At 42.3% G+C, this 28,000-nt stretch overlaps 1 protein-coding gene across 2 annotated transcripts in view; it reads left to right on the plus strand.

Annotated features, from left to right (window-relative positions):
- rapgef5a (Rap guanine nucleotide exchange factor (GEF) 5a) overlaps nt 1-25,784 on the plus strand; it is a 48,259-nt gene extending 22,475 nt beyond the window's left edge. The window contains exons 9-26 of one of the 2 annotated variants that reach the window (XM_041955177.1): nt 1,821-2,006; nt 9,820-9,965; nt 10,962-11,062; nt 14,569-14,647; nt 14,734-14,878; nt 16,836-16,927; nt 17,044-17,074; nt 17,465-17,543; nt 17,830-17,979; nt 18,744-18,841; nt 19,295-19,417; nt 19,647-19,825; nt 19,925-20,015; nt 20,097-20,147; nt 20,301-20,388; nt 20,487-20,551; nt 21,630-21,684; nt 22,053-25,784. In XM_041955177.1, coding sequence (XP_041811111.1) covers nt 1,821-2,006; nt 9,820-9,965; nt 10,962-11,062; nt 14,569-14,647; nt 14,734-14,878; nt 16,836-16,927; nt 17,044-17,074; nt 17,465-17,543; nt 17,830-17,979; nt 18,744-18,841; nt 19,295-19,417; nt 19,647-19,825; nt 19,925-20,015; nt 20,097-20,147; nt 20,301-20,388; nt 20,487-20,551; nt 21,630-21,684; nt 22,053-22,171 — 1,878 coding nt within the window. In that variant the 3' untranslated portion in view covers nt 22,172-25,784. Of the gene's footprint in view, nt 1-1,820; nt 2,007-9,819; nt 9,966-10,318; nt 10,796-10,961; nt 11,063-14,568; nt 14,648-14,733; nt 14,879-16,835; nt 16,928-17,043; nt 17,075-17,464; nt 17,544-17,829; nt 17,980-18,743; nt 18,842-19,294; nt 19,418-19,646; nt 19,826-19,924; nt 20,016-20,096; nt 20,148-20,300; nt 20,389-20,486; nt 20,552-21,629; nt 21,685-22,052 lie in introns of those variants that run through there. The other variant, XM_041955178.1, reaches the window with a different exon arrangement.
- Nucleotides 25,785-28,000: the final 2,216 nt, after the last annotated feature.

The raw sequence follows: 28,000 nt of genomic DNA on the forward strand, positions 1-28,000 counted from the left end.
CCTGAAAAAGACGCTCTGTGGACGTAGGCAGCTATGCAACACAGCCTGATTCAGTGGACATGGGCCATAAGACGCATCCTGCAGTCACGTCAAGGCGTTTGGGAACCACTGCAGATTGTAGTGTTAACGTGAGTCTTTGTTTAACTCATTTGACATAATGAGAAGGAAGACAATAAACCACACACTACTACAGAAGATGCCACAATGAAGTCCAAGACTTATTTCCATTGTGGTCCTTGATGTACAGAGTAGAGTAATGGTTTCAAAAAAACAATGGAAATATTTTATTAATTCACCTGCACAGAAACTTAACGAGACTGGAGTCTAATTTAGTTTGTTTCTCTTCAGCCTGCTGAAGGTTTTAGCATACATCACAAGCACAAGAAATCAAAGAAAAATTAAGGATTCAGTGGGAGACAAAAGGAAATAGACGGAGACAGCCACACAATACAAACACACATAGACACAAACAAGCTTAATGTTAATTACACAATGTAATGGCTATAAAACATTGACACCAGTGGTGCTTACATTGGTTGCCACCAGGTACCATCTTGGAAAAATGAAGTTGGAATTATGGGAGAGAAACAGGAGAAAAGGAGGCAGACGGAGACAGTCTTAGAATACAAACACACACAGACAAGTTTATCTTGGTATGTTCTGTGTCTGGGTCAGGAAGCTGAAAACAGGTTAACAGGAAGCAGCAAGGGACAGGGGGCTGTGGCTCTGATATAATGTGTGTGTGTGTGTGTGTGTGTGTGTGTGTGTGTGTGTGTGTGTGTGTGTGTGTGTGTGTGTGTGTGTGTGTGTGTGTGTGTGTGTGTGTGTGTGTGTGTGTGTGTGTGTGTGTGTGTGTGTGTGTGTGTGTGTGTGTGTGTGCGTGTACATGGCTATTCCACCAGATAAGAGTTGTCATTGGGGGGAGTTTTCCTAGTAAACAAAATGAGGCTTGGGAGTATGCCATAATGTTGTGTGTGTGTGTGTGTGTGTCACTGTGGGATAGTGGAACTCACAGGAAGGGTTAACCAGCTCTTAGCCAAATGAAATACCCCTCTCTCCCTCTTCCGAGGAAAATAAACAGACCAGGCTGCCCACCACTGGTGATAACCATCATACGAGCAGCACCTTAGGGAGCACACACTCAGTCATGTTTTCTGTCATCAGCTCAGTACGAGGACAAAGCTGTCAGTTTTTCCGGTGTCCTGCAGCTCTTTTAATGAAATCTATTCTGTCTCTCTCTGTTTCTTATCATTTTTCTTTCTTTTCATTTTTAAGACATCAGTCTTTAAAAATCTTATTTACACACTATGTACTTCACTTCAGCTACCAGGATGGTTAACACAAGTTCCAACTATAGAGGGGAGGAGACACACACACACACACACACACACACACACACACACACACACACCCCAACACACACTCTTCCCACGCAGACACACACTCCCGCCCACTTATACTAGTAATCACACACACTCACTCTTTCTCCGCCAGATCCTCTGACACAGAGCAGTGAGACTGAGACAAAGAGAGAAGTACAGATAAAGAGAATTGCAGACTGTAATAGATAGAAAGAATAAGAGACAAGAGAGACAGAGACACCCAGGATTACCATTTCATTATTCTCTTCACATGGACACAAAAAGGGCAGCTGAAACATCTCATTGCATGCTCCTGGATTATGCCCAGACTGCTTTCATTCTGTCTCGGACCAAAACACTGAACATCCTTGACCTCCGTCCCACAAACACTTTTTGACTGTTTCCACCATGTCCTGGGACTGCGGGTTGAGATATGTGTTCATGCCTCCTGTGTTGCAGCTGGGTGGGGTGTGTGCACTGCGGGGCGGCGGTGGCGGCAGCGGCGTCGGCGGTGGAGGAATGGGGACGTGCGGCCGTGAGGAGCTGACCAGCCGGCTGGGGCTGGAGGCCGTTCAGCGGCTGGCCAAGGACGGCTGCCGGCTGCTGCAGAACCACAACTACCGTCTGCCTGACAGGAACCAGGCGGTGAGTAGAGAGCATGATAATGGAATTTATATTTTCAGAAGTCATGAATATCATGCATTGTATCTAATAGGGCTGATGATGTTGTTCTGCGTACTTGTTGGTGTTTCGCCATGTAATCTGCAGAGCGAGTTGTGGCTCTATGGTTAGCATGAGTGGAGAGTGATGGACGTCATCATGTGGTACATGCTGTCATTATTGTCGTCACTTTTAAGCACACACACCTCAGGTCTGGGTTACTCATGGATTCAGGTGAGGGGAAAATCCTCATCAGGACCATCCTGATTTGTGTTGCTGTCAGTCTATAGAACAGACACACATGTACACATGTTAGCAGCATGGCTGCTCACTTTTGTGCATCATCTGAGCACATAAAGACATATGTGTGCACCAGCACACACACACACACACACACACTCTCGCTTCATTCAGATCACTTTAGAGTAAAGAACCACCAGCTCTCTAGCTCGTCTAATGTGGGTGTTAATAATGGTTAAAGCAATGTGATCTCACACTCTTTTCACAGTCTGTCAAGTACTCTGTGCATGTGTGTCTGCCTGCGTGTGTGTATGTGTGTCATTTCAGTGTGTGTGAGTTTGCTGCCTAAAGCTTATAATCATGTGTGGGAGCTTATGTGTGTGTGTCTGTGTGTGTGTGTCTTCATGCACTCCTGGTGCTGTGGCAGGCTGAGTCAGTGTGTGCGTGTAATGAGTGGGGTGTTAGTGAAGCGTTGTACTGTATAATCCCGCTCCAGAGCACACCTGAGGGCAGGAAACGAAGCGAATGCAGTCTGATTTCACCCTACATCACGATGCGTGTGTTTGAGAAACGTACCACATATTTCATCAGCTCGGTGAGTTTGACCGAAGCCCAGCCTAGGAGATTTTATAGAGTGCGTTTGATTTCACTTTCATCCCTCGTACACAAATGGAACATATTGTGTTATAGAGTGGCATTGCTTCTGTATGAAGCTACAGGGAAATATTTGTGTTGTGTTTTAAAGCAGGAATATAGAGGGAGGGTTGAACTAGACACACACTGCACCCTGAGCCTTTTCATTTGGAAAACAATTTACCCACTTTTAGGTTGACTCTTGAGATACCGGTTCAAGTCCTCTCAAGTTTCTAAGCCCTGTGATCATCAGTAAGCCCACAAACATATATTATATAAACATATATTTTCTGCTGATCCATATGGAATTACAAGAAATGAAGATCGTCTTTGGTTTAAACATAGAAATGATGTAGTTTGAAAGAATCCTTAATGAAAGTGATTTATGTAGCATTATGGTAGAGTGAGGGAACAATGTTTTCTTTCCCTTTAAATTTGAGATTTGGCAATCATGGGGACAGTGTTGATGAATTCATGTGACAAGGTTAATGATGAACTGAACTGAAGACCCTTCAGTCTGCACAAACATGCCCATTCTGTTGGTAAAAGTAAACATCACAGAGTGTCACTTTTCAAAATAATTGACATCAAGCTTCTTATATAATTTTTTTAATGGATAAAGCCTCAGCGGCTCATGAAAGAGTCGTCAAATTATCATTTCTGTTTAAGACTTTGTCAGCATACAGAAATTCTCTTTAAAAAGATGATTTTTTGTGCACCTCTGTATGCAAAAGATATGTGAAACCATGACATTTAAGATGTAAGGTGACATGATGTTATTTGAGGTATCCTTATTTAGAGGAGGAGAGTTAGTGGCAGATGTACTGTATAACAGCTTGATTCAGCGAAGGCTTGTCCAAAAGATTTACATCAAAAAGTCTTTTTTCCTTGGAGGTAATGAGGGAACATTGGGATTAATAATTGAAGGATCATATACTTAAAAAGGAGCTGGACTGCAGTTGATACCTTTAGGTAGTCTAACATGACTTCTTTATAAGTGAGACAAAATAAACAGGAAATTTTATTTTTTGTCTTTTGAGAAATTTTCCTAGGTGTATTTGACTGAATATTGTCCGTATATAGACTATATGTTGGTCTAGGGGAACTTACATATATCCCATGTTTAGTTACTTTGATATGTATACATGATGTATGTATACAGCAGTTATTTTCAGTGTCTTGTTAAGATTTAAAAATCATCAGTCACGTTTCATCAAGCACCCCTCAAATGATTATTGCAGGTTTAGGGGCTTGATAAGAGGCTCTTAGTCTTCTTAAAGTACATAGGGAGCACGTGTTGATTACATGGATGATGCACCACACGTGTCAAGAGATGAGTAACACGTCTGATTATCATTTTTAGCCGACTCATTGCCCAGCTCAGGCTGCAAGATGTGGCAGAAACCAAAAGCAAGCAAACAGCTCAATTCACCACAAAGACCACTTTCCTTTTACTGGGTTGTCATGGTGATTTTTCTTTTTTTTTTTCAGTTTCCTTTTTCTCCATGACAGACAAGCTCTGACAAACCGGTGTGGGCTGTTTCCATAGCGATATAACTCATGTGTCAGTAGTGTACTGGGTGCATCTCTGCCTCGTTGTCACTTCAGACTTGCATTTCCACATCCATGAGAGTTTACCAGAGGTCAACCTGCATAAGGGATTTTACAAGGTCGCAGCATGGATGACACACAAACACAGAGGCAGGCTTTTTGGCAGCTTGTGTTACTTTCTAGTTACACTGTGTGTGCGTTTGTGCATGTTTGTGCGTGTGTGCTTGTACGTATGCGTGCTGCTGGCTTAAAAGCATTGTGTTTTTATACTCTTATCCATTATTTCCAGGAATCGGGCCCAGAGCTATCACAACACAGATATGGCTTGGTGACTATCAAGCACACACACTGACATACGCATGCACGCACACACACACACACACACACACACACACACACATACAGGAACGGGAAGGGAACACAGAGTGCTTCCTTTAGGCTGTCCATGAGGCCCACCTTTCCTCTGCACAATTTGTCATATTGTGTGTGTGTGAGAGAGAGAGAGAGCGACAGAGGCAGGGAAAAGAGAAAAAAGGACAGACAGACTGAGTGACACAGAGAAAGAAAAAAGGCAAAAGAATTCTGATTTTGTAAGAGGCCGAAGAAGTTTTGCATCGTTCTTTCCTTGTTTTCTGTGCACATTTTGAACTCTTTCAATTTGTGTGTGTGTGTGTGTGTGTGTGTGTGTGTGTGTGTGTGTGTGTGTGTGTGTGTGTGTGTGTGTGTGTGTGTGTGTGTGTGTGTGTGTGTGTGCAGTTTATGACCCTGTGAGGGCTACAGCAAGTACACATCCTCTGGTCTTTATTTTCTCCTCCCAAATCTCAAACCTCTAGACCATAAAGTCTGACCATTCAAAGACAGAAGCAGAGAGAGACTTGGCTCAAGTGTGATGGGGGAGAAAAAAGCGTTTCCAGAAGTGAAGAGAGGAGACAGTGAGAGGGAACGGGTGGAGACGAGGTGTAAACACAGATGGTTGAATTGAAGGAAGGGATGGGAAGAAATGGAAGGAAAGGGACTGACGCACCTGTTAGCTGCGAGCAGCTGTCCTGAGAACTGAGCTATGGAGGTTCGTTGGCCTGCATACCGGGCATCCAGCTTTGTCAGACAACAGTTTGGAAGCGTCTTAAAAGGTTCTGCCCAGAAGTTTCCCACCCAACCTATAACCTACTTATGATAGTTTTAAATGTATTGCACAATTGTATTTGTTACTCTTTCTACCAAAGCCTGACATATTGCTGCTTTTGGCTGAGACTAAAGAAACGAATCAATCAATTCTGTCAAGACATCTGTCAGGACATCTCCTTTTCCATCTGATGTAAATGCCACTTTACATTTAAAAAGTTTGAATTAAACCGACAGCTTGGTTTACACTACTTCTCTCTGGCTCTTTCTGGCTCAGCCATTCTTGTACTTCTCACTTTTCCCCCACACTCCTCCATGTCTCTCACTTTCCTTCCCGGTCTGTTGCCTTCCATCCTGCTTTCTTTTCTTGTTCTCTCTCTCTTTCTGTGTTGCATAACTATCTGACCCTTCCTCTCTACAGCACTCAAGTGTGCACTTTGTATATTTTTCCTCTTCATGGCTTGAATTCTTTCTCAGGCTAAATTTATGTTGTTCTTGTGAGCGGCTGTGAACTCTTTAGAGATGATTTGTGTGTGCGAATGCAGGTGTATGCACATATAGTTACATATGCACAGTGGAAATATTGCAAGTTGTGCTGTTGTTTTGGCGCATTTTCTGGATGCTTTTTGATCTTGTGTGTGTCTGTTCATGTCTGTGCGTGCGTGCGCGTGTGTGTGTGTGTGTGTGTGTGAGTGAGCGTGTGCATGTGTGTTGTAATGCTGCCTTCCTCCACTCTTGGCTCAGAGTTGTTTTTCTTGGCATCTGTGTAAAGAGTATGAGTGTTATCGGAAAGATCAACAGTTTGCTACTGTATCAGGAACACAGCACAACATTTTCTCCTCAGCTGTTTTTATAGTAGTTACCATATAATTGGTTACATAATCTGTCTTTTTTCACAGTATTTCTGGGGCTTTACTAGATGTTTGGTGGCGTAGAGAGACAGGACAGGTCAGAAGAGATTAAGGGGAGACTTATGATGAAGCATCCTGGTTCATACTTGAACCCTGGATGATGTGGTCAAATGGCATGTCCCCTTTAGACCACTTAGCCACCAATCTTGTTATCTTCACATCACATCTGGGCCATTGGGTGCGGTCTGGGTGCCAGCCCAAATCGTAATTAATGGCATGCAGTGTCAGATCTCTTTACATCAGCCATCACTGCCTTATTTATCAGCTGTAAGCATCTCTGTCTTGCTAATCCTTGAGGACGTTAAATGTCAGCATGTTACATAATGAAATGGTTCTTTGAAATGCACATTTTCCACAGGTGGGTTCATGTTGAAGACCTTAGTCTTTTATATCCAGTACATTATGGTATGTATAAAACAGTGTGTGGACTTACTGGATTGGACTAAAGTCCATGAGTCAGCTAAAGGCCAGGTAGTTATGCAGTGATATCCTTTGCCTTTTACTTTATTCACATGGAAATCAAATAGAAGTTAAATAATGGTATGTCATTTTTTTGTCCTAAATTAATGATGGCTGGATAGGAGGTTGGAGCATTTAATGATGATACAGTGAAGTGGAAGAAGCTCTAAATCAAGTCCTCAACAAGACATTGTGCCACGTTGAACACCTCCAGTTTTGTTTTTTGGAGTGCTCATCCAAGACGGTGCCTCCACTAATGGGAATCAAACCAGGGTCTCTGCAGAAGTGGGCGAGTGTCTTTTCTCTTTGAACTGATGAACTACCTGAACGCCCCTACAGTGAATCATTATAAGATGTTGAAGTAGATAATACTCGGTGTTACAGATACAAGTGTTATATGATCACTATCATTTAGCCGTAATGTAGACACGGACAGTTAACATAGAGCCTGAAGCTTAAGTTGTGAAATCGGTTGTGAAATTAGTCCATAATCAGAAATTGGCCTCAAAGGGCTCGTACAGTATTGAACACCCTCTATCCTCAGACCTTTGATTCGGGTAAGGAAAAACTTCGCCCCCCAAAAAAAACTTTAACAGGGGGAAAAAGAAAGAAACCAATTTCTTTTCTTATTTTTTCTGATTTAGTTCAGGTGCTGCAGATGTAAAATGAAATGAAGCGATTTGGCAGAGTTGTCATGAAAAGATATCAACCAACATTTAAATCATATTGCATTTAAACAAGTGTATGAAGGTTTTAGCACGCGCAGCAACACACCTGAGGGAGAGAATCCAGTGACCTCAGTGCATTAAACATCTGCATGATACTCTTGTAGAATATGAGTCATTAGGGCATGTCTGCACACACACACACACACACACACACACACACACACACACACACAGAGTCTCTGTCATGGGCTGATGAAAGGAGTTGTCTGATTCTGAGACACAGCAGGTGACGGTCTGACTTGGTTCAGATAAAACAAAGTGCCCAAAGGCTCTCTCTCTCTCTCTCTCTCTGTGTGTGTGTGTGTGTGTGTGTGTGTGTGTGTGTGTGTGTGTGCGTGCGTGCGTGCGTGCGTGCGTGCGTGCGTGCGTGCGTGCGTGCGTGCGTGCGTGTGCGTGCTCGAGTGTGTGTTGTTCACTGACTTGCTTTTGTGTGTTACGGAGGTATCTGTGACTGCGTTAGTAGTGCTCTGAGTTAGGTCTCATGATGTCTAAAGTGCAGTTATTGATTACCGTACTGTTGGTGCTTTCTGTGAACCTTAGGACTTTTTTTTACACAAGCTCTGTGATCACTGTGATAATACAACCCAGATTCAAAAAAAGTTGAGACACTGTGTAAAACATGAATAAAACAGAATGTGATCATTTGCTAACCTTTTTTTGACATACTGAATTGTCAAAAAATCTGTTTGGAAGATTCCACTGGTAAACAGGTTGATTGGTAACAGGTGATAGTATCATGATTGGGTATGAAAGGAGCATCCTGGAAAGACTCAAGCGAGGATGGAGCCAGGTTCACCTCTTTGTGAAACAGTGATTGTATAAAGGATGTTACTACATGGGCTCAGGAACACTTAAAAACACAGTTTTTTGTGCAAATGATTGCTTTCTGTTTTTATTTACATTATTTACAGTCCCAGGTTTTTTGGAATTGGACTTGTATGTAATTGTGGCACCTAGATGGTGATGTGTGCAGTCCAACATCTGTGTCTGTGTGTGCTAAAAGAAGAAGCAGTGCAACAGACGACGGCCCTGCATAGAGAGCTCTGTGTATCACTTATGATTGCTGCTCGATCCCTCTGGCTGCGACGGAGACTGCAGCGAGCAGCTGGAGGAGAGACGTTGCTTCTTTATCTCTCCTCCTGCGCCTGCCTTTGATCTGCCTCTCTCCTCTCCTTTTTCTGTCCTCTCCTCGGGCTGTTTCTTATTGTTCTCCTTTGTCCGTCTGGAGCTCTGTCGCCATTGCACTGTTGCTGCAGGTGCAGGTGCGCGTGTATGTGGCAGAGTCACAGATCAAGTTGCTGCTCATTTTTGGAGCAGGGGATCATTTCAAGTGCCAGCCCACATTCCTGTTTGTCCTCATTGTTATTTATTACACAATACAATTTCTTCTGAAGGTAGGAAATGCAATACTTCCCTTTGATGGTGCTAACAGAATGCTTGTCTGCATATGGTTTAGTGAGTGAGTGTGTGTGCTACATTTGTGTAGGACAAACATCTGAAGTGAAAGGGTAATAACATTTGAAAAGCGGTTGATGGAGACCTACAGTGGTCAAAACATGTTTTTTTATGATTTAGCCGCAACAATAAAGGGTTTTAGTGTTTCCTTCCTCATTTGTTTCATTTCCTTACATTTGGAGCGCCTGGGTTACCTTCCTGTTTGAAGTGCTCTGTTTTTTCCAAGAGCACTCGACATATTTTTGATCTATGTTGCATGATATTATATAGAGCAACCTGTCATCTCTTTTAAAGAAACTCTGACAGTGATATGTTGGCTGTTTTTTTTAACATCAATACATTACATAAGAAACATTTTTATTATGATCCTTTAAACTTTGTGAATTTCTTGTTATTTATTAGAGGTCAAAGACACAAATATATCTTTGTAATAAGCCATAATAGGCCCATAATATCGACCCTGATGTGTCAGTCAGCCTCTACTGGACACACAGGTATGCTGTTTTCAAGCTTAGATTAGGGTTGACCGGGTTTCCATTGAGTCTGAACAGTCTGGACACGCAGTTCGTACAAATAATGTAGGCATATACATTACATTCATTTTATTTCACTCCCTTAAATTACCTTTTAACAGTTTTGTCCTTGCCTCACTTTGTGACATGTCCCTCTGTTTTCCCCCCCTCTCTTTCTCTCTCGCAGGAGGCAGTGGGGAGGGTTTGTCTCAAGGAGAGAGGACGAGACGTGTTGGTGTTGCAGAGAGTGACATCATCAGTGACGTCGCCATCGGACCGGCCCTCACCCACATCATCAGGGGGCGGGTCCAGAGAGGAGGACTGTGACAAGAGGTCAGTCCCTCCTCCCACATAATAAGAGCCCTCTAAAGCAACAGTGGCAACAAAAAACATAATCATAGTACTCCTCCCTCTCTTCCTCAGCTTTTTACTGTTGGATCTCAAGTTGCAACCATGCACACTTGCACGTACATGCAGTATATCAGTAGTGCAGTCAACAGTGCTCTGTGTGTGTGTGTGTGTGTGTGTCTAAGATAATGTATGCTTTAGCTTCTGGCACAGAGCAGGAAGAAGAGAATGTCTTTTTTGTTTTCAGCTGAAAGAGAAAGAAAGATGACACCAAGACTGTTTTTCTGCCTTGTGCAAATCAGTGTATGGGTTTAGGATCATGTATGTGTGTCAGTGTGTGTGTGTGTGTGTGTGCATGTGCATGTGTATGTGCATTTCCTAAAAGTTAGTTTCTTTTGTGCAATGACTGTGTTTGTGTGTGTTTAAGCCAGTGTGTGCCAAGACCTAAGACACAATGAAGGGAGTGTCAGTGACAGGCAGGTTAAGTGGGTGTGTGTGTGTGTCAGTGTGTGTGTGTGTGTACACAGCGTCTTCACTAGCAATCAGTTCCCTGCGAGTGCTACTGTAGGAGCTGTCAGGGAGAGGGTTTTAATCTCTAGAGCTCATAGCTGACAGGGCCAGAAGGCAAGGCAGTTTACCCCACAGGAGAGCACTCTTCCTGGGTGTGCAAAGCTTTAGATGAGGGCTGCTCCTCTGGAAGTGTTTAGATATGAAGATGAACACCGAGCTAGCCACACTTGCAGAGGCAGAGGAGGACATAGATGAGGAAGACGAGGAGGACATTGATGATGAGGACAGCAACCATGATGAAGATGGTAGCCGTTCAGATATCTGTACATTTGATGTTCCCCATTTTCGCTACATCGATGACGATGATGTGGAGGAGAATAAGGAGGAAGAGGGAGGATGGAGGAATGGAAGGGGTCGTACTTTGTGCTCATTCTCTAGTGAGGAAGATTGCTGCGACTCTTCGTCTTACAGGTATGTGGTGGTGTCGGGGACGCCGCTCAAGATCTTAGAGCATCTGCTAAGTGACCTGCGGCTGGACGACCAAAGAGGGGCGCCAGAGAGCAGAGAGAGCGGTAAGTTTGTCAACACTCACCCACACAAGTGAACATTATCGTAAACATGATGCACAGGGACTCATCTATGAGGGGTCATCCCCTAGTAGAGTTAAGCAAAGGTTAGTTAAAATTTAGACAGTTTGTCAAATAAATAAAGCAGCTAAGATGTTTGTCTTGGCTGTTTGGCCAAAGGTGTATTTAAACCTAAGCAGCACCCCACCCTCTCATTCGAAGGAATTTCATTTTCAGCGCCACACAACAAGTTACAACACAGCCCAGCCTGGACCTTTGTCTGTTTCTTTCATTTTCCCCGAAGCCTAGGAGGTATGAACTTCCCCTCGATTATACTGCCTGTGTGTGTTTGTGTGGCTGCATGAGTCAGTCCACGCTTCCACACCACATCCAGGTGCGTGTGTGCAACCGTTCAGCCATGTGGCTGCCTGTAAATATGAGGAGCATTCAAGAGGTTAAACGCTCTAATGAGTTTGTGAAACGACTCCCTCGGGGTGTTGTAGGTATTTCTGCTGAAAGCTATTTTAGTGGCTTGTTAACCGTCAAATCTTGTTTTTACAATCCTCGAGTCTTCCTCATAGCTGCTGGCTTCTTTGACAGCCCAGCACTTACAGTATTACTATACTTTTTTACCTCATGAAAAGTGTTTTGCCATTTTCTTTATAGCCGTGTAGTTTGCACATAGATCACATTGAAAGTTTTGCTGCAATTAATTTTCATTTTGATTTATCTTGACTCATTTTGCACATGATCAGTTGTGAGAAGACGTAAAAAGACACAATCAAAATTGTCTTGGGTTAATATTTTTTTTTAGTTTGCTTGTTGATTAATCAACTAATTGCTTTTGGATTATTTGAAAGCATTTGTGATGCGAGTTGGTTTAGGTTTTTCTCTTACATGCTGTTATAGTTAGAATATTTCGTGCACTGTAAAAAAGAAGAATTGGTAGAAGAATGGTAGAAAAGAAACAATTTCTTATCATAGTCAATGGATCGTAATTTCTTTTCCTCCGATTGAATTCAGTGGAGCCCTGGTCCAGTAAAATGATACTTTTATCACACGGGGACATCTGGATCCCAACCTGCATCTTATAAGACCTGCTCTTGCCCGTTTGTGCCACTTTAAGACAAGGCGTCTTTATGTATCAGCTCCTCAGCACCACCAGTTCCCAGCAGTCCACAGGGAGCCATCTCACTGAATTGCAGGAAGCAAACGAAGACAGAGGGAGAGATGAATGTAAGAGAGACAGAGAGAGAACTGAGATGGTCTTTGTGGAGGAAGACCGCCTGATATTTATTCACTCAAAAGAGAAAAGATTCACTTTTTTTTTTCTAAGGCTCGAGTTGATTTTTTTTGTGGCTGCAGAGGGAGAGGCAGAAGCAGCAACACAGATCAAGAGTGTATGTGCGTGTGTGACTGTCTTTGTCTCTGTGTGTGTGCATCTCTCGGTCTATGTGCGTTGAATAAGCATGAGGTTGAACGTGTGTGTGTGTGTGTGCGCGCAGAGGCCCTCTGGGGTGGTGCTGAGCATCAGTGTGCCGTTTTAGCGGGCTTAGCCGTGCCGCATGTTGAACAGGCTCGAACACGCTTCCACGGAGAAAGAGCGATTACCCCAACCAGCCCTCCCTATGTACACACAAAAACACACACACACACACAACCAGACACACATAACAAAAAACACAGCAGCAGATTACTGCGATTAGTTCAGCACACACACATTTTCTCTCTTTTTCCTGCCTCTCTCACAAGAGATAAAGTCCCCAAGGTCAGAACTGAATGAGTTATTCATCAGGGTGCTGTGTGTGTGTGTTAGGGTGTGTATCGCTGTGTCTATGAGTGTATGCGTTTGACTTTGTGTGTGCCAGCGGGCAAACGCAGAGGGCATATGTTGAAGATGAAAATGGATATTTATCATCACAGAGAGCTGAGAAAGGGCAAGCGTAGGAGGAGAGGAGTAGTGGGAGGAAATGTAACGGTGGAGAAGGAGAAAATGAAAAAATCGGGTGTAGGGAAGGGGGGCGGACGAGCATAGTTTGGGAATGAGAGAGAGAGAGGGGAAATAGAAGGCAGAAAAAAAGACTGATAGCTGGTCAAGAAGGAGCTCTACATCAACTGAATTGAAAAGGGCTCAAAAAAGACATGTAAAATGAAAGTAAGTCAGCAGGGGTTTGAAAAAGTCATAAGCTCAGTCAGAGCTGCCTAAAAATATTTCTTGAGAAAAGTTGTGTTTTTATTTCTAAAGAAAAGACGGTTCATCAAATATTAATGCTGTGGCCTCTGCTCAGTCTTCTATAATTGATTTCTTTGCTCTCTGACAGAGCCATATTTGGGTCACACATTTTCTCAGAGAGAGAGTTTGACACCACACAACACACACACACACACACCACAGCTCCCTCACACCACCAACAATGGCTCATTACCCATCTGCCACGAAGGCTGTTTATATTCGGTTCTTACCCATTGAACACCTGCTGAGTCACACACACACACACACACACACACACACACACACACACACACACACACACACACACACACTCTCTCTCTCACTCTCTCCCTCTCTCTCTCTCTCTCTCTCACACACACACACACACACACACACACATACACTGTCTTGCTGTCTCACTTGCACATTAGCCTGCTCTACTCTGCTGAATTTTACTTGTTCTTAAGTTGTTAAGAACAAGAGCTCAGAGGGAAAAAAACACCTTTTAGTGTTGTAAATGTTTGCTTTTTCTATGTCAGGCTGAATATTCAGGAAATGTGCAGGAAGATATGCACAAGATACAGAGAACATTTCTCTTTGATGGAATGATGCAGCCATAAAAGACACGTCATCACGTTTGAAGTTGATATGGTGTGACGTGTTAGCAAAGACTTGCACATTTGCATGTTCAGCGGACATGGAGCGACATCAGCATTCATTTAAAGTTTCTGGCCACCTGATGAAAGCAAGCCCAATATTCACTCTCCTTTTAGCTCTGTTTTGGTCTCCACCAACAGCCAAAAATCACACCATGTGAGTGAACCAAAACATTAAAGTTGTGGGCCGGAAAAACAAAGCGAGGAGTTAAAGGAAACTATAAAGCTGTGTCGGGCTGAGGGGAACTGCAGAGTGGGTGATAAGTCCCTGTGTTAATCACTATGAGGAGCCCCTTTCACAGTACACATTAGTCTTTTGATTTATTGCTGCATGAAATTATTGATTGCCACAACTTTAATGCTACTTAGGGACAACTAAAAGGGGAAATGGAAAGGAACATTCTAGTAGTTCAGGGGTTAACATCTACATGTAATGTTTTGTAACGTTGCTGACACAAAGCGACTACCATTAATTACTACATAATGTAGACTGAGGGAATCAGAGGTGAAATGAGGGGCGAAAGTAAGACACTTTGACGTGACTTTCCACATCTTAGTTCCACAACGAAGTTGAAATTTTCAGTTGTACCACTTTGCCAGTGAAGGCCTTGGAAGTGACCGATGATATGTTTCCTGTGTTTCAGAAATGCTGCTGGATGACTTCCTGTTGACCTACCTAGTGTTCATGTCCACCAATGACCTCTGTCAGGCTCTGCTGGGACAATATCCTTACCAGCAAACACACACATACACATACACATCCTTCCAGCTTCCACACTGTACTTCGTTGTCTCCTTGACCACTCTTACCTATAGCAGTGTCCGCTGCAGGGGCCAGGAGGAGGGTAAAGACGCCCTCTTCAGGAAGCGCAAGGTACTGCAGCTGGTATCCCACTGGAGCAGGCTCTACAAGGACTTCCTCAAGGAAGAGGAGCATGTCAGGAGCTTCATGAAGGTACAGAACTACTCGCCTTCATCCATACATCTGTTTGTTTGTTTTTTATCTTTCTTCTCACACTATCGCTTGTATTTCAATGATTTAATGAGTCTGATCTTCTGGTGTCCTTTCACATGTGTCACTGAAGAGCATGAGAAGTCTCCATCTTCTTTGTCTCTCTGTCTCGTTCTAAAATTGGGTTTGTTCTTCCTCAACCTCTGTACGACAGGACATCAAGCATTTCGTGGAGAGAGCTGAAGAGCTTTCTGTCTGCCTGCCTGTGTGTGTGTTTCCTGATCTTTTTGTTTAAACTGTGTTTCAGCTTTCTCCCACAGGGGAACCTTGTTAATGTTTTTATCTCCTTCTTCTGACAAAGCAAGCTAATAAGAAAGAGGAAAAAAACACTGGCTCTTTCATGATGTTTCACATGAGGAATGGCGAAAACACTCATCATATGAGCTCTATGTTTTCTTTCTTCCAGTACATAGGACATCATGGACATTAAAAAAGCACACACAGACTCTTTGTCTCACATTATTATCACATTTCTCATGACCAGTGCAGCGTGTATCCACTGCATCCCTACTATATTTTCACATGGTGGGCTGAATTGGATTTGAATCCCTGTGGCAATCGTGAGAAACAGACAAACATACACACATCATACGATCACACCTGTCATCCACTCATCCACATGCTCACCCACATCAAACACACACTCACACAACACGATCACAACTGTAGTCATTCACATGCTCACCCACATCAAACACACACGCACACTCGCCAATCACTTGTCCCTCCATAACCTGACGGCTCCATTGCTCGGTGCCGGGTTGCTATGGAAACCAAAGTGCGAGGGTTGGCATGGGTATAATCTCATATGGAGTGCGTAACCCAGGTGATAGTTGCCTAGTAACAGAGGAATGAGAGGGGAAATGGGATGGGAGGCTACGGCGGGTCAATGACAGCGATAAGCAGGTGTGTGGCGATATGTGTGTATGTGCACGTGTGTGTGGATCCTTGCAAGTTGCCTCATGCTGCTTGCTTATTCTCTACCACGCACACACAGACACTATAGAGTGTGCCTAGTGACTCATTTAAGTACAAGGTACGGAAAATGTTTCTTTAATGCAACTGACCCACGCAGGATCATTTACATGATACTCAGTAAATGAGCTGCACAGACTTCCTTCTTTTCCTGTCGAGTTTCACTAATAAACAGCAGTGTCTGCGGAAGGCAGCATTTATTGACAGTGTCTGAAAACAAACTTTTTGGCTACCTACCATAAGCACTGGTAGGGTTAAAGGGTTGCTCCACCCGAATTACAACTCTGGATTCCAAAAATTGTTGGGACATTGTGTAAACATATACGAAAACAGAATGCAGTCATTTTCCAAACAAATTGTGTTTACTGACAGTTTTACAAAGCATTCCTCAGCCCATGTGGTAACTTCCTTTATTATAATCATGTGTTCACAAAGTGGTGAACCTTCCACCATCCTTGCTTGTGAACGACTGAGCCTTTCCAGGATGCTCCTTTCATACCCAATCATGATACTCTCACCTGTTACCAATGAACCTGTTTACCTGTGGAATGATCCAAACAGGGTGTTCTTGGAGCATTAACAAAATAACTTGGGTGAACCAGTGCTCTACAGTGTAAATGCCTTTTTTAGGCACAATAACTCAGATAAAGTTCATGTGCTATCCTACAGGTGTGTGTAGATTGTTATGACAGGCAGCTAGTCCAACATCTGTTTGCTATGGAGCCAGTGTAGAGTGATGGTTACAAACTGAGCTGGTGGATAGCAGCACCAAAATCTGAAAACATATAAAGACCAAAGGCAAGGCATTCAAAAGTTATTCCTGCAGCCAGTTACCAGCCTTTCTGATCATCAATCAGCAAGAGCTAACATGAGATTGCTGCTGAGCTTTCATGAATCATGGTTTCCTTTTCTCTCTCTCTTTCAGACCCTGTACAGGTGTGTTTTAGAAGATCTGTATGAGTTTCCTACATTGGAGAAAGACCTGAAGGAGTTTCAGAAACTTCTACGTCGCAGACAGTAAGTGTGTTTGTTCTTTGTATTCAATATAACTAATAGCTAAAGATTAAATATTCTTTTTATTTTTCTATCACTACCTGCATCCCTCCTTACTGTTGCTTGTTTCTTTCTGTTAGCACTGTGGAAGACTGCCCTCCAAACCAGAAGGTACGTCAGAGAGAGGGGGGATGGTAGATAAGAGGGAATATTAGCTACATCCACATTGCTTCACACTGTTTGCTGAGTTTTTCCAGTCAAATCAGTATAGTTCCTGATTGTGTCAGCCAATGTTGAGTACCAATTCTTGTACTTGAATTGGTCATTTATGACAATATACCATGAACTTAGACAGAAAGAGTCATGACATTAAACCATACAGTAGACTGTCTATTGTACAATAAGGTGCTTAAGCCCATAAAGGTTCAATTGTAATAAATTAATCTGAGCTGTATAGTACAGATACAGATGCTACAGATGTTATCAGTGCATCACTATATTCGGTGAAGTCTAAATAGTGTATTATACATCACTGTGTTTCTTCTGCTCTCTCTCTGTCAGAGTAAACAAATGTATCAGCAGCTGAGTTTGAAGGAGAACGTTTTGCAACTCCGAAGTCCATCGACTGAGACTCGAGAGGGTGAGTAACAGACACAAATGCGTGCACACACACATTTGTACAACACAAACAAACTGCCCAAGACTGTGCATAATTATGCACAGACTGAGTTTTGCACATGCAAATTACTTAAATACAGTGTGTTGCATTTTTCTGTCTGCTTCAGTACTTGACAAAAGTGAACTGAAGTCTCTCTCTGTAAATACTTGAGTTGTTTTTGCATCTGCTTCATTGTTACTTTACAGCATTTCAGTCCTTCTGTTTTAGCAATTTTGCTGCTCTATGAACATTTTCTATGTGCTTCTAGTTATCTGTTGTGTGTATGTGAGCGCTGACTCCTACCTGAGCGTCCACACGCACCCCTCAATGGAGGCCCATGAGCTGCTGAGGATTGTCGGTCTGAAAATGGACCGAGCAGAAGAAGACATGGTGCTTGCTGTAGCGTCACACACTGGAGGTACACACACACACATACACACAATCACACAAAGAAATGCATGAAGATAAACGTTGACAATGCTCATTTTCTACACCAGTGCTTCCCACCCTTTTCTGTCTGAAGTAGCCCCCACAGCCCTGTCAGATGAGTCAAGTCCTCCCTCATCTGGAAACTGAGTGTTATTGAACACTATTTATTACATAAAAATCAATATTGTTGCAGTATTTTTTAAATACAATTGAATAGTCATTGTTTTGGTTGGTTGGTTTCATTTATCCATTACCTATGGCTATAACTAAACATGTCACCGTTTATTGATTACATTTTGCTAACATTAACTATTTAAACAGTTTATTCTGTACTCTTCGCTCACGTCACCATTTTAACCGTTTATTCAATTCTTTTAGATAACATCATTATTTCAAGTGTTTATTCATTTCTTCTAGTTAGTTTTTACTTGTATCTGTTTTAACCATTTTTCCATTACTTGCCTAACTGTTTAGACTTCTCAGCTTGCATAGCTACCTAGTTTTCATGCGCTCTCATTCACGACAGTGTTCAGGTGTTACAACTGACAGGAGGGTTTTTAAAATCACATTGTAATTTCTGTTTTTTTTTTTAAATAAGATGATTAAATGAGCTACTCTACAGTCATCCCCCTTGGAAACTGCCAAAGTACAAACACTCGTGGTTGGGAATCACTGTTCTACCCTCTTGGCTCTAAATTATTATTATCTCTCTCACTCTCTCTCCATTTTTTCTGTATATATCTGTCTCTACAGAGCGGAGGGTGTTACAGCCCAGCGACTGCGTGTATTCAGAGTCTCTGACCCCACAGGGAAAGCTCATGGCCTGTCGCAGGGATCTCACTGAGATTTTGGTATGTAAATGGTTCTGTGTGTGCGTCGTCCTTTTCGAGCACTCCAGTTTTTCATAAGCATTGAGGCTAAAGATGCAGCTTGCAGGTTTAAAGCAAACCACCACCTCTCAAAGATGTGATCATTTGGGCATTTGTTGCCTCTGATATCGTTGGTAGCCTCTGTATCATCTTCTTGCTAAATCAGGCATGAAAATGAATATTCTAATTCCCCAGCTGACATATTTCACAGTGTTACGATGAGTCATGCATTATAAGCAAGCCAGAAAGGCTCAGGCCAGGTGATTATTATTAACTCGGACTCAGTAGGAGGGAAGAGGTGCAGAGCGTTGTTCTGTGATGGCTTGTTTTTTTTTCAGTTGTGAATCATTGTACCAACTGCAGTTCTATGGAATCTACTGTCCAACCAGTAGGCTGCTTGGCGTGTACTGTCCTAACTTTCCTTTGTGTGTGCAGCCTCCTTTAACAGACAGTGCTGAGCTAAGCAGGAGGCCGGTGCGACTCTTAGGTATTAACACCTGGGATGTGGCAGCTGCTCTCACACACCTGGACTGGAGCCTCTTTAAATCCATCCACGAGGTACATACTCACAAACACACACGCACACAAATGCATGCATATGGTGGTGCACATAGAGTAGAATAAATTCATATTCGTGACAGATGAGTACAGAAAGTCTTCTTGCAGGTGAGCTGTCCGCAAAAAATTGTTCTGTGCTTCCCCATTTTAAAACGATTCAGCAAATCATCCAAAAAAAGATAAATCGATGGCGTCTTTCACTCACACTCTTGCCTCCCTCCACATGCAGCAGGAGCTGGTGTACTACACCCTCAGCCGTGCTCCTGGTACGGGCCACACGGCGGCGCTCTCAGTCCTGCTCCAGCGCTGTAACGAGGTCCAGCAGTGGGTCATGTCCGAGGTGCTCATGTGTGTATCGCTCAACAAGAGGGTACAGCTGCTCAAGAAGTTCATCAAGATTGCAGCTCAGTACGAACACACACAGATCATCAGAAACACACACAAATAAAAGCGCATGTATTAAACTCTTCAAGATTTCTATGCATTAACATTTTTGTGTATTTTTAGTTGTAAAGCCCAAAGAAATTTGAACTCTGCGTTTGCCATTATCATGGGTCTCAACACGGCAGCTGTCAGCCGACTCAACCAAACCTGGGAGGTGAGTGTGTGCGTTGTTGCATTTAGTGCATTTGTACGCATGCATTTTAGGTCAAATTCTGACCAAATGCCTTCCTTTCAGAAATGTCCCGGAAAGTTCAAGAAGCTTTTCTCAGAGTTGGAGCTCATCACGGTGAGACTTACTCAACAGATGCAGAGATAGACACCATGAAATACGTTCTTCTTTCAATTTGATAATGAAATCTTGAAATCTCTTCTCTTTTTCCAATCTGTTCCTTTCACACTGTTTCCTCTCTTTCTCCACCTGTCCACCATCTTCCTTCAGGATCCATCTCTGAATCACAAAGCCTATAGGGAATCCTTCAAGAGGATGAAACCTCCCAAGATCCCTTTCATGCCTCTTCTCCTGAAAGGTATCCCCTCTAACCCCTCCACACACGCACGCACGCACGCATGCACACATATTGTTTTTGGTGAATGAGCCCTTAATATACTTTTCCCCTGCTTTTAGATATCACCTTTATCCATGAGGGAAACAAGACCTTCCACGACAACCTGGTCAACTTTGAGAAGTTGGTGAGTGTTTGTGTTTCAAAATGACACAACAAAGGCCACATATTAACTGAATGAGGCAACTGTTACGCTGTCAACAGGTGACTGATTTAAATGGAAAATGGGATATAAATATTTTAATTTATGTAGCACTTTCTTCAAAGCACTTTACAATTTGGCTCTCATTCACCCATGCACACACACTCACACACCGATGGCAGAGAGCTACCGTGCAAAGTGCTGGTCTAACCAGCGGGAGCAATTTGGGGCTCGGTTTCTCACCCAAGGACATGAAGGAGGGAAGGATTCAACTGCCAACCCTGCGATTAACGGACAGCCAGCTCTGCCTACTGAGCCACAGCTGCTGCCATCAGACGTTTGTTTCACAGTAATTAATAAGGACTGCTTGTCTCCAAAAAGAGTTTTTACAAGTTGGGAAAAGAAGAGGCAAAGATCAGTCACAATCAGGTGCTGCTGTGTGAGAAAGCTCACCGCTGCACTGCAGGTCAGACACAGGCTGAAGTTACTATGACAAGCAGGACACACATTTTACACAGTAGAGTCTGCAGTGAAAAAGCCAAGGATGTTATTACTGTAGTTATTTAGCAAGGCTCTTCATGCAAAGAGAATTTAATGGCATCCATGTTGCTTAAATTCTGTGTTGCCTTCATTAAAGCTATATCGAAGATAATCCAACCTGTTTCAAGAGAGCTAGTAATAATTCGTAGTAGTGTAATGGGAGCAATGTGTAAGGTCAACGAGTAGAAAACTGTTGCAGGAGGCAGTGATCAATAATGAATGTTACAGAGCAATAAGTTGACTGACTGATTGATTATATTTTTGTTCTGATGTTTACTTTCACCTCAGTGCATCATCACTGAAAATGAAACTGTTGAATGTTCACAGTTATATTTCCATGAAAAACAGAAACATTCATTTGGTGATAGCTGACTTAGCAGCGGCGCCTCATTGTGAATTGAAACCAGAGATATTATTCATCTTGTTATTTAGTGCTATGGAGCAATACAAACCTGCCTTAGAATATTAGATCTTGGTTGATTGATATTGCACAGATGTAACATGTCTTCTTTCAAACCAACAGCACATGATTGCAGACACAGTGAGAATGATTCGCCACTGCCAAAGCGACCAGCCAGGTGAGCCGTCTCACTTCTTCAGTTGCTACAATGGTCCTAAAATCACAAATTATAACATCAGTTTCAAGGGCTCTTCAGGTCTTCAGTCTCCCCTCTTATGACGGTTACTGTTGGATGAAGTATTGATGTTTGGATGCATTCATCGTGAGGAATGTACTGCCACCTGCAGCTGAGTTAGTGTACAGCACCTGTACCTGAGCCCCACTCACTTTTCTCTTACAGTTTCCAAGCAACCATTTCCAGACAGTCTTTTGCTCTCTTTGTATGGCCATAATACAGTCTGTGTTCGTAGCAAATGTGTGTGTTCTCGAATCCAGCAGAAAGCTCTTCTGTGCTACTAATGTGCCTGTTTTGTGTCTGTCTCGTAGGCAACGAGGTAATTGGGGTCGACAGTGCGGAGGTGAGGGCGAGCGTTCACTACCTGCACATTATCGACAATCAGCAGACGCTTTTCGAACTGTCACACAAACTGGAGCCACGCGCATAAACACACACACACACACACACACACACACACACACACATTCTCACTCCCATACACACATACCCTCATAGACGCACACACAAACAGCGCAGTGGAAATGCTAGTGCTGAGTACGTGTGACATAGAGGACGCTTTGCACAGCAAAAAGTCACACATGCATACACTGCAACAAAATCACAGTACCAGCAGAGGGGCCAAGTGGACAATAAGGTGCCATGTGTTCTGACAAAGCTGCCTCTTCTCTAAAGGCTTTGACACCCAACTTGTGTTCATTAAGGATTTATGAAGTCCGTACATGCTCTGTGAACTTTCTACAGGAAGAGATTCTGCACAGCAAGACAGAGATTTGCCGAACTGAGACAGAGGATAGAGGAGGCTGTAATTAGTTTGTACAGTATCTATTGGACTGAATATGCCCCTGTTTTGTTCCTGTGATGAGCTTTTGGTTATTTATGAGCCTGTTCAGCAGGTGGAATGTTCCTTTATTTCTGTCATAGTCTCATCACCCTCCTCGGAGGTCAACAAGGACTCAATTGCCTTCATCATTTCAGTTACCAACACAAAATCATCTGTAGAGGAGTTAGATTTGTTCACCTTATGGCTACAATCTGTCCAATCGATGGTCGCACATGACTTCATCTGCATATCACATACCTCGTGAAGCATGTACATCCAGAATACATGCCATAGTTATTTCAGTGTATGATGTGGAGCTTTTCTTTGGTTATTGTGTGGTAGCGTACCAACACCTTTTCTCCTTTTCTCACAGAGGTTCTGTCTTTTAACTGAAAGCGCAGAGCCTCACTGAGGGACAGCAGGTGTGACGTTAACAGTGTATTTTGTCTGGCGTGCACTGTGAGAAGCACTGTTCTAGACTCACAGTGATGTGAAACACTGAAGCCCTCCTGACCGTGCCAGAGCTCGACCACTGCTGACGAATAGTGAACTGTTTTTGGTTTCCATTTTAGAGTCCTGGTTGACTTTTAGCCAAACACTCGTCATGCACTCTTCTCTATGATGTTTTTGTGTGAATAGATAATGAGAATTTTACATTGTATATAATATGGACCTGTACATTTTTCAGTGCCAAATGTCAGATTGAGTCCTGCAGCATAAATGGACTGTAGAGCTCTTGGTTTATTTAGAAATCAGTTTCTTTTATTATTTTTTTTATCAGAGAATTTGATTTCCTTGAACGAGCCCTGGAATGAGGTCTGGTCCTTGATCATGTAAAGCAGATCTGACTCCTCACAGAGATGCTTTCTGACATTATGACGACTGATTTCAGGGTGCATGATGGTATCCCACTCGCCCTGGGTTGCTATGGAAACACAGCCCCATCACAGAGCTATTTTGCTTTCTTTTTTTAATCCTTGAATTATATTACCTTAGCAGATAAGTCAAAGCGCCGCACCACAGACCTTTGTTAAGAAATAGCTTTATTCAACAGCACCATGTTCATGGGGAGATTCTGACGTGGATGATTCATTCTTACTGACTGAAAAGATCATGTGACGCAGAAGTGGTCTTGTGTAAACTGTCTGTGAAAACCAACACAGGATGTGGACAGAATAATGGAAGCACAAGGGCACAGACTTCCTTAGAATAAGACTTTTTTTTCTTTGGTTCATCTATTAATTTAAAAAAAAAACACTAACTACATACTGGCTGGCAAAATTATCCTTTGAACTAAAAAAACCCCCTCAAATTCTCATGTTCTTGTTGGCAAGGCCATGACGTGAAAAACTATTGCTATTCAAATCACTGAGGGACCAGCCTGTCTTAAATTATCACTCTGGCTTGGTCTGTAGTCACAAGGAAAGAAACGCAGCATGTGATGAGAGGAATAATTCAGGAATTATACATGAGGGATGATGATACATACAAATGAAGACAAGAAACCCGCCCTGTAGAATCACAAGCAGTCTTCACATCTAGGAGACATTAACAGTGTTTGTGTTATTTTGTCCTTGCCTTGTATCTGTCTAAGCATAGCCAGTCACTTCAGTGGACCATTTCTGCTGAGCGGGAGGAAACATCCAAAGGAGAGATTCCTGAAAGTTATGTAGCGATGTATTGTTTGGATAGTTCTAAAACATGGGGGGTAAAGTGCAATGCAGTAGAAATGTTGTTGCCACAAGTGCTAGTCATCATTTCAACACAAAGCCTTTCAGAGCACAGAGCTGCTTTCTCGTTTTCAGACTTCTTCGCTTCATCGCAAGAAAAAGATCAAAGATGATCTCGAGGTGGAGACTCACTTTTAAACAGAATTCTTGTGTCATGAGCAACGTAGTCATCGTCTGTGTATTAAAAACTCTTTCAAAGACAAACTCTAACCTGTTGTTGTCACCAACGCTTCCTGTAGATGCTCTGACACTGAATGTGAAGCCAGTTTCTCGGACACTGTCACAGTCGCCCAAATTGATTCATTCTCATCAAAAAGCTAACTTGAGCCATTTCAGTTAAGCTTTTGCTGAACGGCAGCCACTGCAGCCTCTAGAGAACGTTATGGGACAATGCTAAATGCCAAACTATGGTTTAAGATTTAATTAAACACTCATTTAGCATTTAACTAAAACGCTAAGCTGCTGTAACAGTAGCACAATTGGAGTCGCAAAGCTGTCGGACAGCTATGTTTACCAACCTTTACTAACATTTGCCGCCGTGAGCTACTATACTAAACTCTTGAATTGAGCAACGATGTGTTTGCTTGCTTCTGAGTTCAGCTTTTCATTAGGAAGAGAAACACTGTGTAATTTCTTCTCTTCAGTCACACAGTTTTGCTTTAAAGATGCTTTTTATGAAACCCAGTCAGTGATTCTTTGACCGCTGGAGCTGATAAATCTGAGCTATGGTCTGTTCATGTTCAGTGTCATAGGAAGGCCTTGTGGTAGTCATTTTTACTATTAACCTGTACATGATGCACACATGCACAAACACACATCTGCTCATTGTGTTCAGAGAGCAGAATAATTGTGCTCTACTAGTTATTTATTATATTATATTGTTTATTTATGTATTTCTGAAGTGACAGAAGTTCATGTGCCATGTTCAGAGGGTCAACAATGTGGAGGTGCACACTTGAGAAGAAAAGATGTTTGTGGTTTGAAGCGGCAAAGCTGGAATGTAAAAGTATTTGTTATGTTTTGTGGCCACTTGAGGGCAGCAGAAGAGCACGCCATTGTGCGATGACGCTCGTCTCCATCCTCTGGTGTCAAATGCTGTAATGGACAGGAAACCAACAGGAAGGTGTATTTGGTTTTTTATGGGCTGTTATGACTGTGTAAAGTTAAGTTGTTGTTTTTTTTTTTTTTAAAAAAAACAATGTTGTTTAAAACCTGTTTGCATGTTAAAAAAAACAAAGTTCATAATGCAAGAGAGGACACATTGAAGGCTTTGTACTATTGTAATATTGTTGATGTGTAAATATATGCCCATGTTTGGTATGTTGTTATTATTTATCAGTTGTAAATGAAAAAAAAGTCAACCACAAAGCAATACGTCTCCCCTTGTGTCCCCTCAACCTTCTGACAGCTGAAGCCACATGTCTTTTCTAAAGCTGCGTTTTACTATGTCAGAATATGACTGAAATGAATAAATTATAGGTTTTATGTGACATTTTCCGGGTGTGTGGTCCTTTTTGCCTGTCAGACACCGTGTAGTGTAGTAAAAGTGTTTCCCACGTGCATGACCAATGATGTCGCACCAACAGTACAAACACAGTTATGTAAAACATATAACAGAAAGTTAACTTTCTCTGCACAGTCCTGGATAACATCCGGCAGCACAGATCACGTACTCCAAAGACTTAGAGACTATGACACCAGCATGCTTATCGTTTGGTCTGGCTCTAGGTGCCATGTCTCCTTCAGATGACCATCAAGTGAGGCTGCAGCGTGGCAGCTTTCTCATGTTCTGGCACGAATTCAACAGCCGCTGATGCAGAACTCCACTGTGTGTCAGAGGGAGCCAACCTGGTGTCCATCCACAGTCCGCATGAACAGAATGTCAGGCCCGACCAAGAGCTCTGACCACTCTGAGGGACCTGACTCGGACTCCGTGGCATTCACAAAGACGGCAGATGGATGTGGTCTGATGGTTGCACAGTGGACTTTGACTTTTGTAAGAACGAGAGCCAAAGAGTGTGGGAGGAAATGAGCACTGAGGACACAACAAGCTCAGATCTGAAATGGCATGATGTTCAGTGGCTCCTGTCTGAAAGTCCATCTTTTTTCTTTCTTTTCTATATCTAAATTGATACAAGACACAATAATGGGATGATCCTCTAATGTATTTGTTAAATATGATCCAGAAACATCTCACTTCAGTAATAACACTAAGACCCAAGCGCGGTGAGATGTTTGCATGCTGCACCAGTTTCCAACATGTTCAATACAAATAAAACATTTAATACACGTGTAGCATTTTCTTATGTTTTAATAAGGTTTTTACACCGAGCACAATGTAAAATTATGATATACTGTAAATGATAATGTTAAGTATAATTCCAGTGATATATGAGCACACACAGTAAATCATAGGTCAAAACAGTCGTACTAAGTCGTACTAAATGAGCTGTTTAGGAGCTCAACTTTTAGATAAGATTAACTTTCTTGTTGAAAGATAAGATCAACTTTCTTACCTTATCTTAAGGAAGGAGAAGTTAAAAAACATTGTAGCGACGGGAATTACGGCCTTTTTTAGTTCGCCGGATCATTTGGCTCGGCTCCTCAATGAAAGGCGGCTCTGTCAGTTCCTTAGTTATGTTCCTTAACCTGGGGGCTGAAATTGAAATTATGGAGATAGAAAAAGGGAAATCAATCAATTGTACCAGTAAACAAAAGAATTTGCATTGCATGTTTAGTGACGCACTTTTTTTTACAGATTGCCACAATAAGAGGAACTGGGAAAAGCGGCTTCTGAAGAATCACCGTGATTGGTCCAATGGCTGAAGGACACATTGGGCTGAAAGGTTTGTCTGTGCAAATTCTGTGGAATCGATGTCAGACGTAGATATGGCTAATAAAGACTGTGACAGCTGTTTAATGACTAGTAAACATTTAGTGCTTATCTTTATTTCCTTGTTTTCATTTTGGAGTGTGATGTTGTTGTTCCAATAGATTTAACCCCTTGACGCCTGAATTTATTTAGAATTATATTTAAAAATTAATTCTTTGTGTTTTTGCTTTCAAATTGATCCTAAATTAAGAGGAGTTTGTTAATTTCTCTGTAGCACATACAATAGATATAAATTTAGGAAGGTTCCCCAACTAGAATAGGGTTCAAACAAACAGTATATGTCCACTTTTTTAAATGCTTAAATACAGTAAAAACATTTTTTGTGTATTCAAAATTCATTTATTTCATCAAAACAGCCACAAAATTGGCTTATAACCATTACATTGTAACAACAATTAGAACAGGTGTTCTTTCACTTTGACCGGTCCGACGAGAAACCAGTGCTTGCAAAAGGTTCCTAGTTGTGTGTTGAATATGCACAAACCAGCTTTAGACGAATGCATGCGCGATTCAGCTGCAATGTGGATTAAAGCAGTATGATGCGAATTCGCAACAATCGGCGTTAAGGGGTTAAGGCTGTAGCAGCAAAACTCCTGAGTGTGTTGAACTGAGCAACAATGTGTTTCCTTGTTTTTTGAGTTCAGCTTTTCATTTGTAAGAGAAACACTGTGTTATTTTTTCTCTTTAGTTACACAGTTTTTGTGCAACCCAGTCAGTGATTCTTCTGCTGAAGCTGATAAATCAGAGCTGGGGTCTGTTCACATTCAGTGTTACAGGAAGGCCTTGTGGTAGTCATTTTTTATTATTAACCTG

Source organism: Chelmon rostratus, chromosome 16 (genome assembly GCF_017976325.1).
Source record: "Chelmon rostratus isolate fCheRos1 chromosome 16, fCheRos1.pri, whole genome shotgun sequence".
NCBI lineage: Eukaryota > Metazoa > Chordata > Actinopteri > Chaetodontiformes > Chaetodontidae > Chelmon > Chelmon rostratus.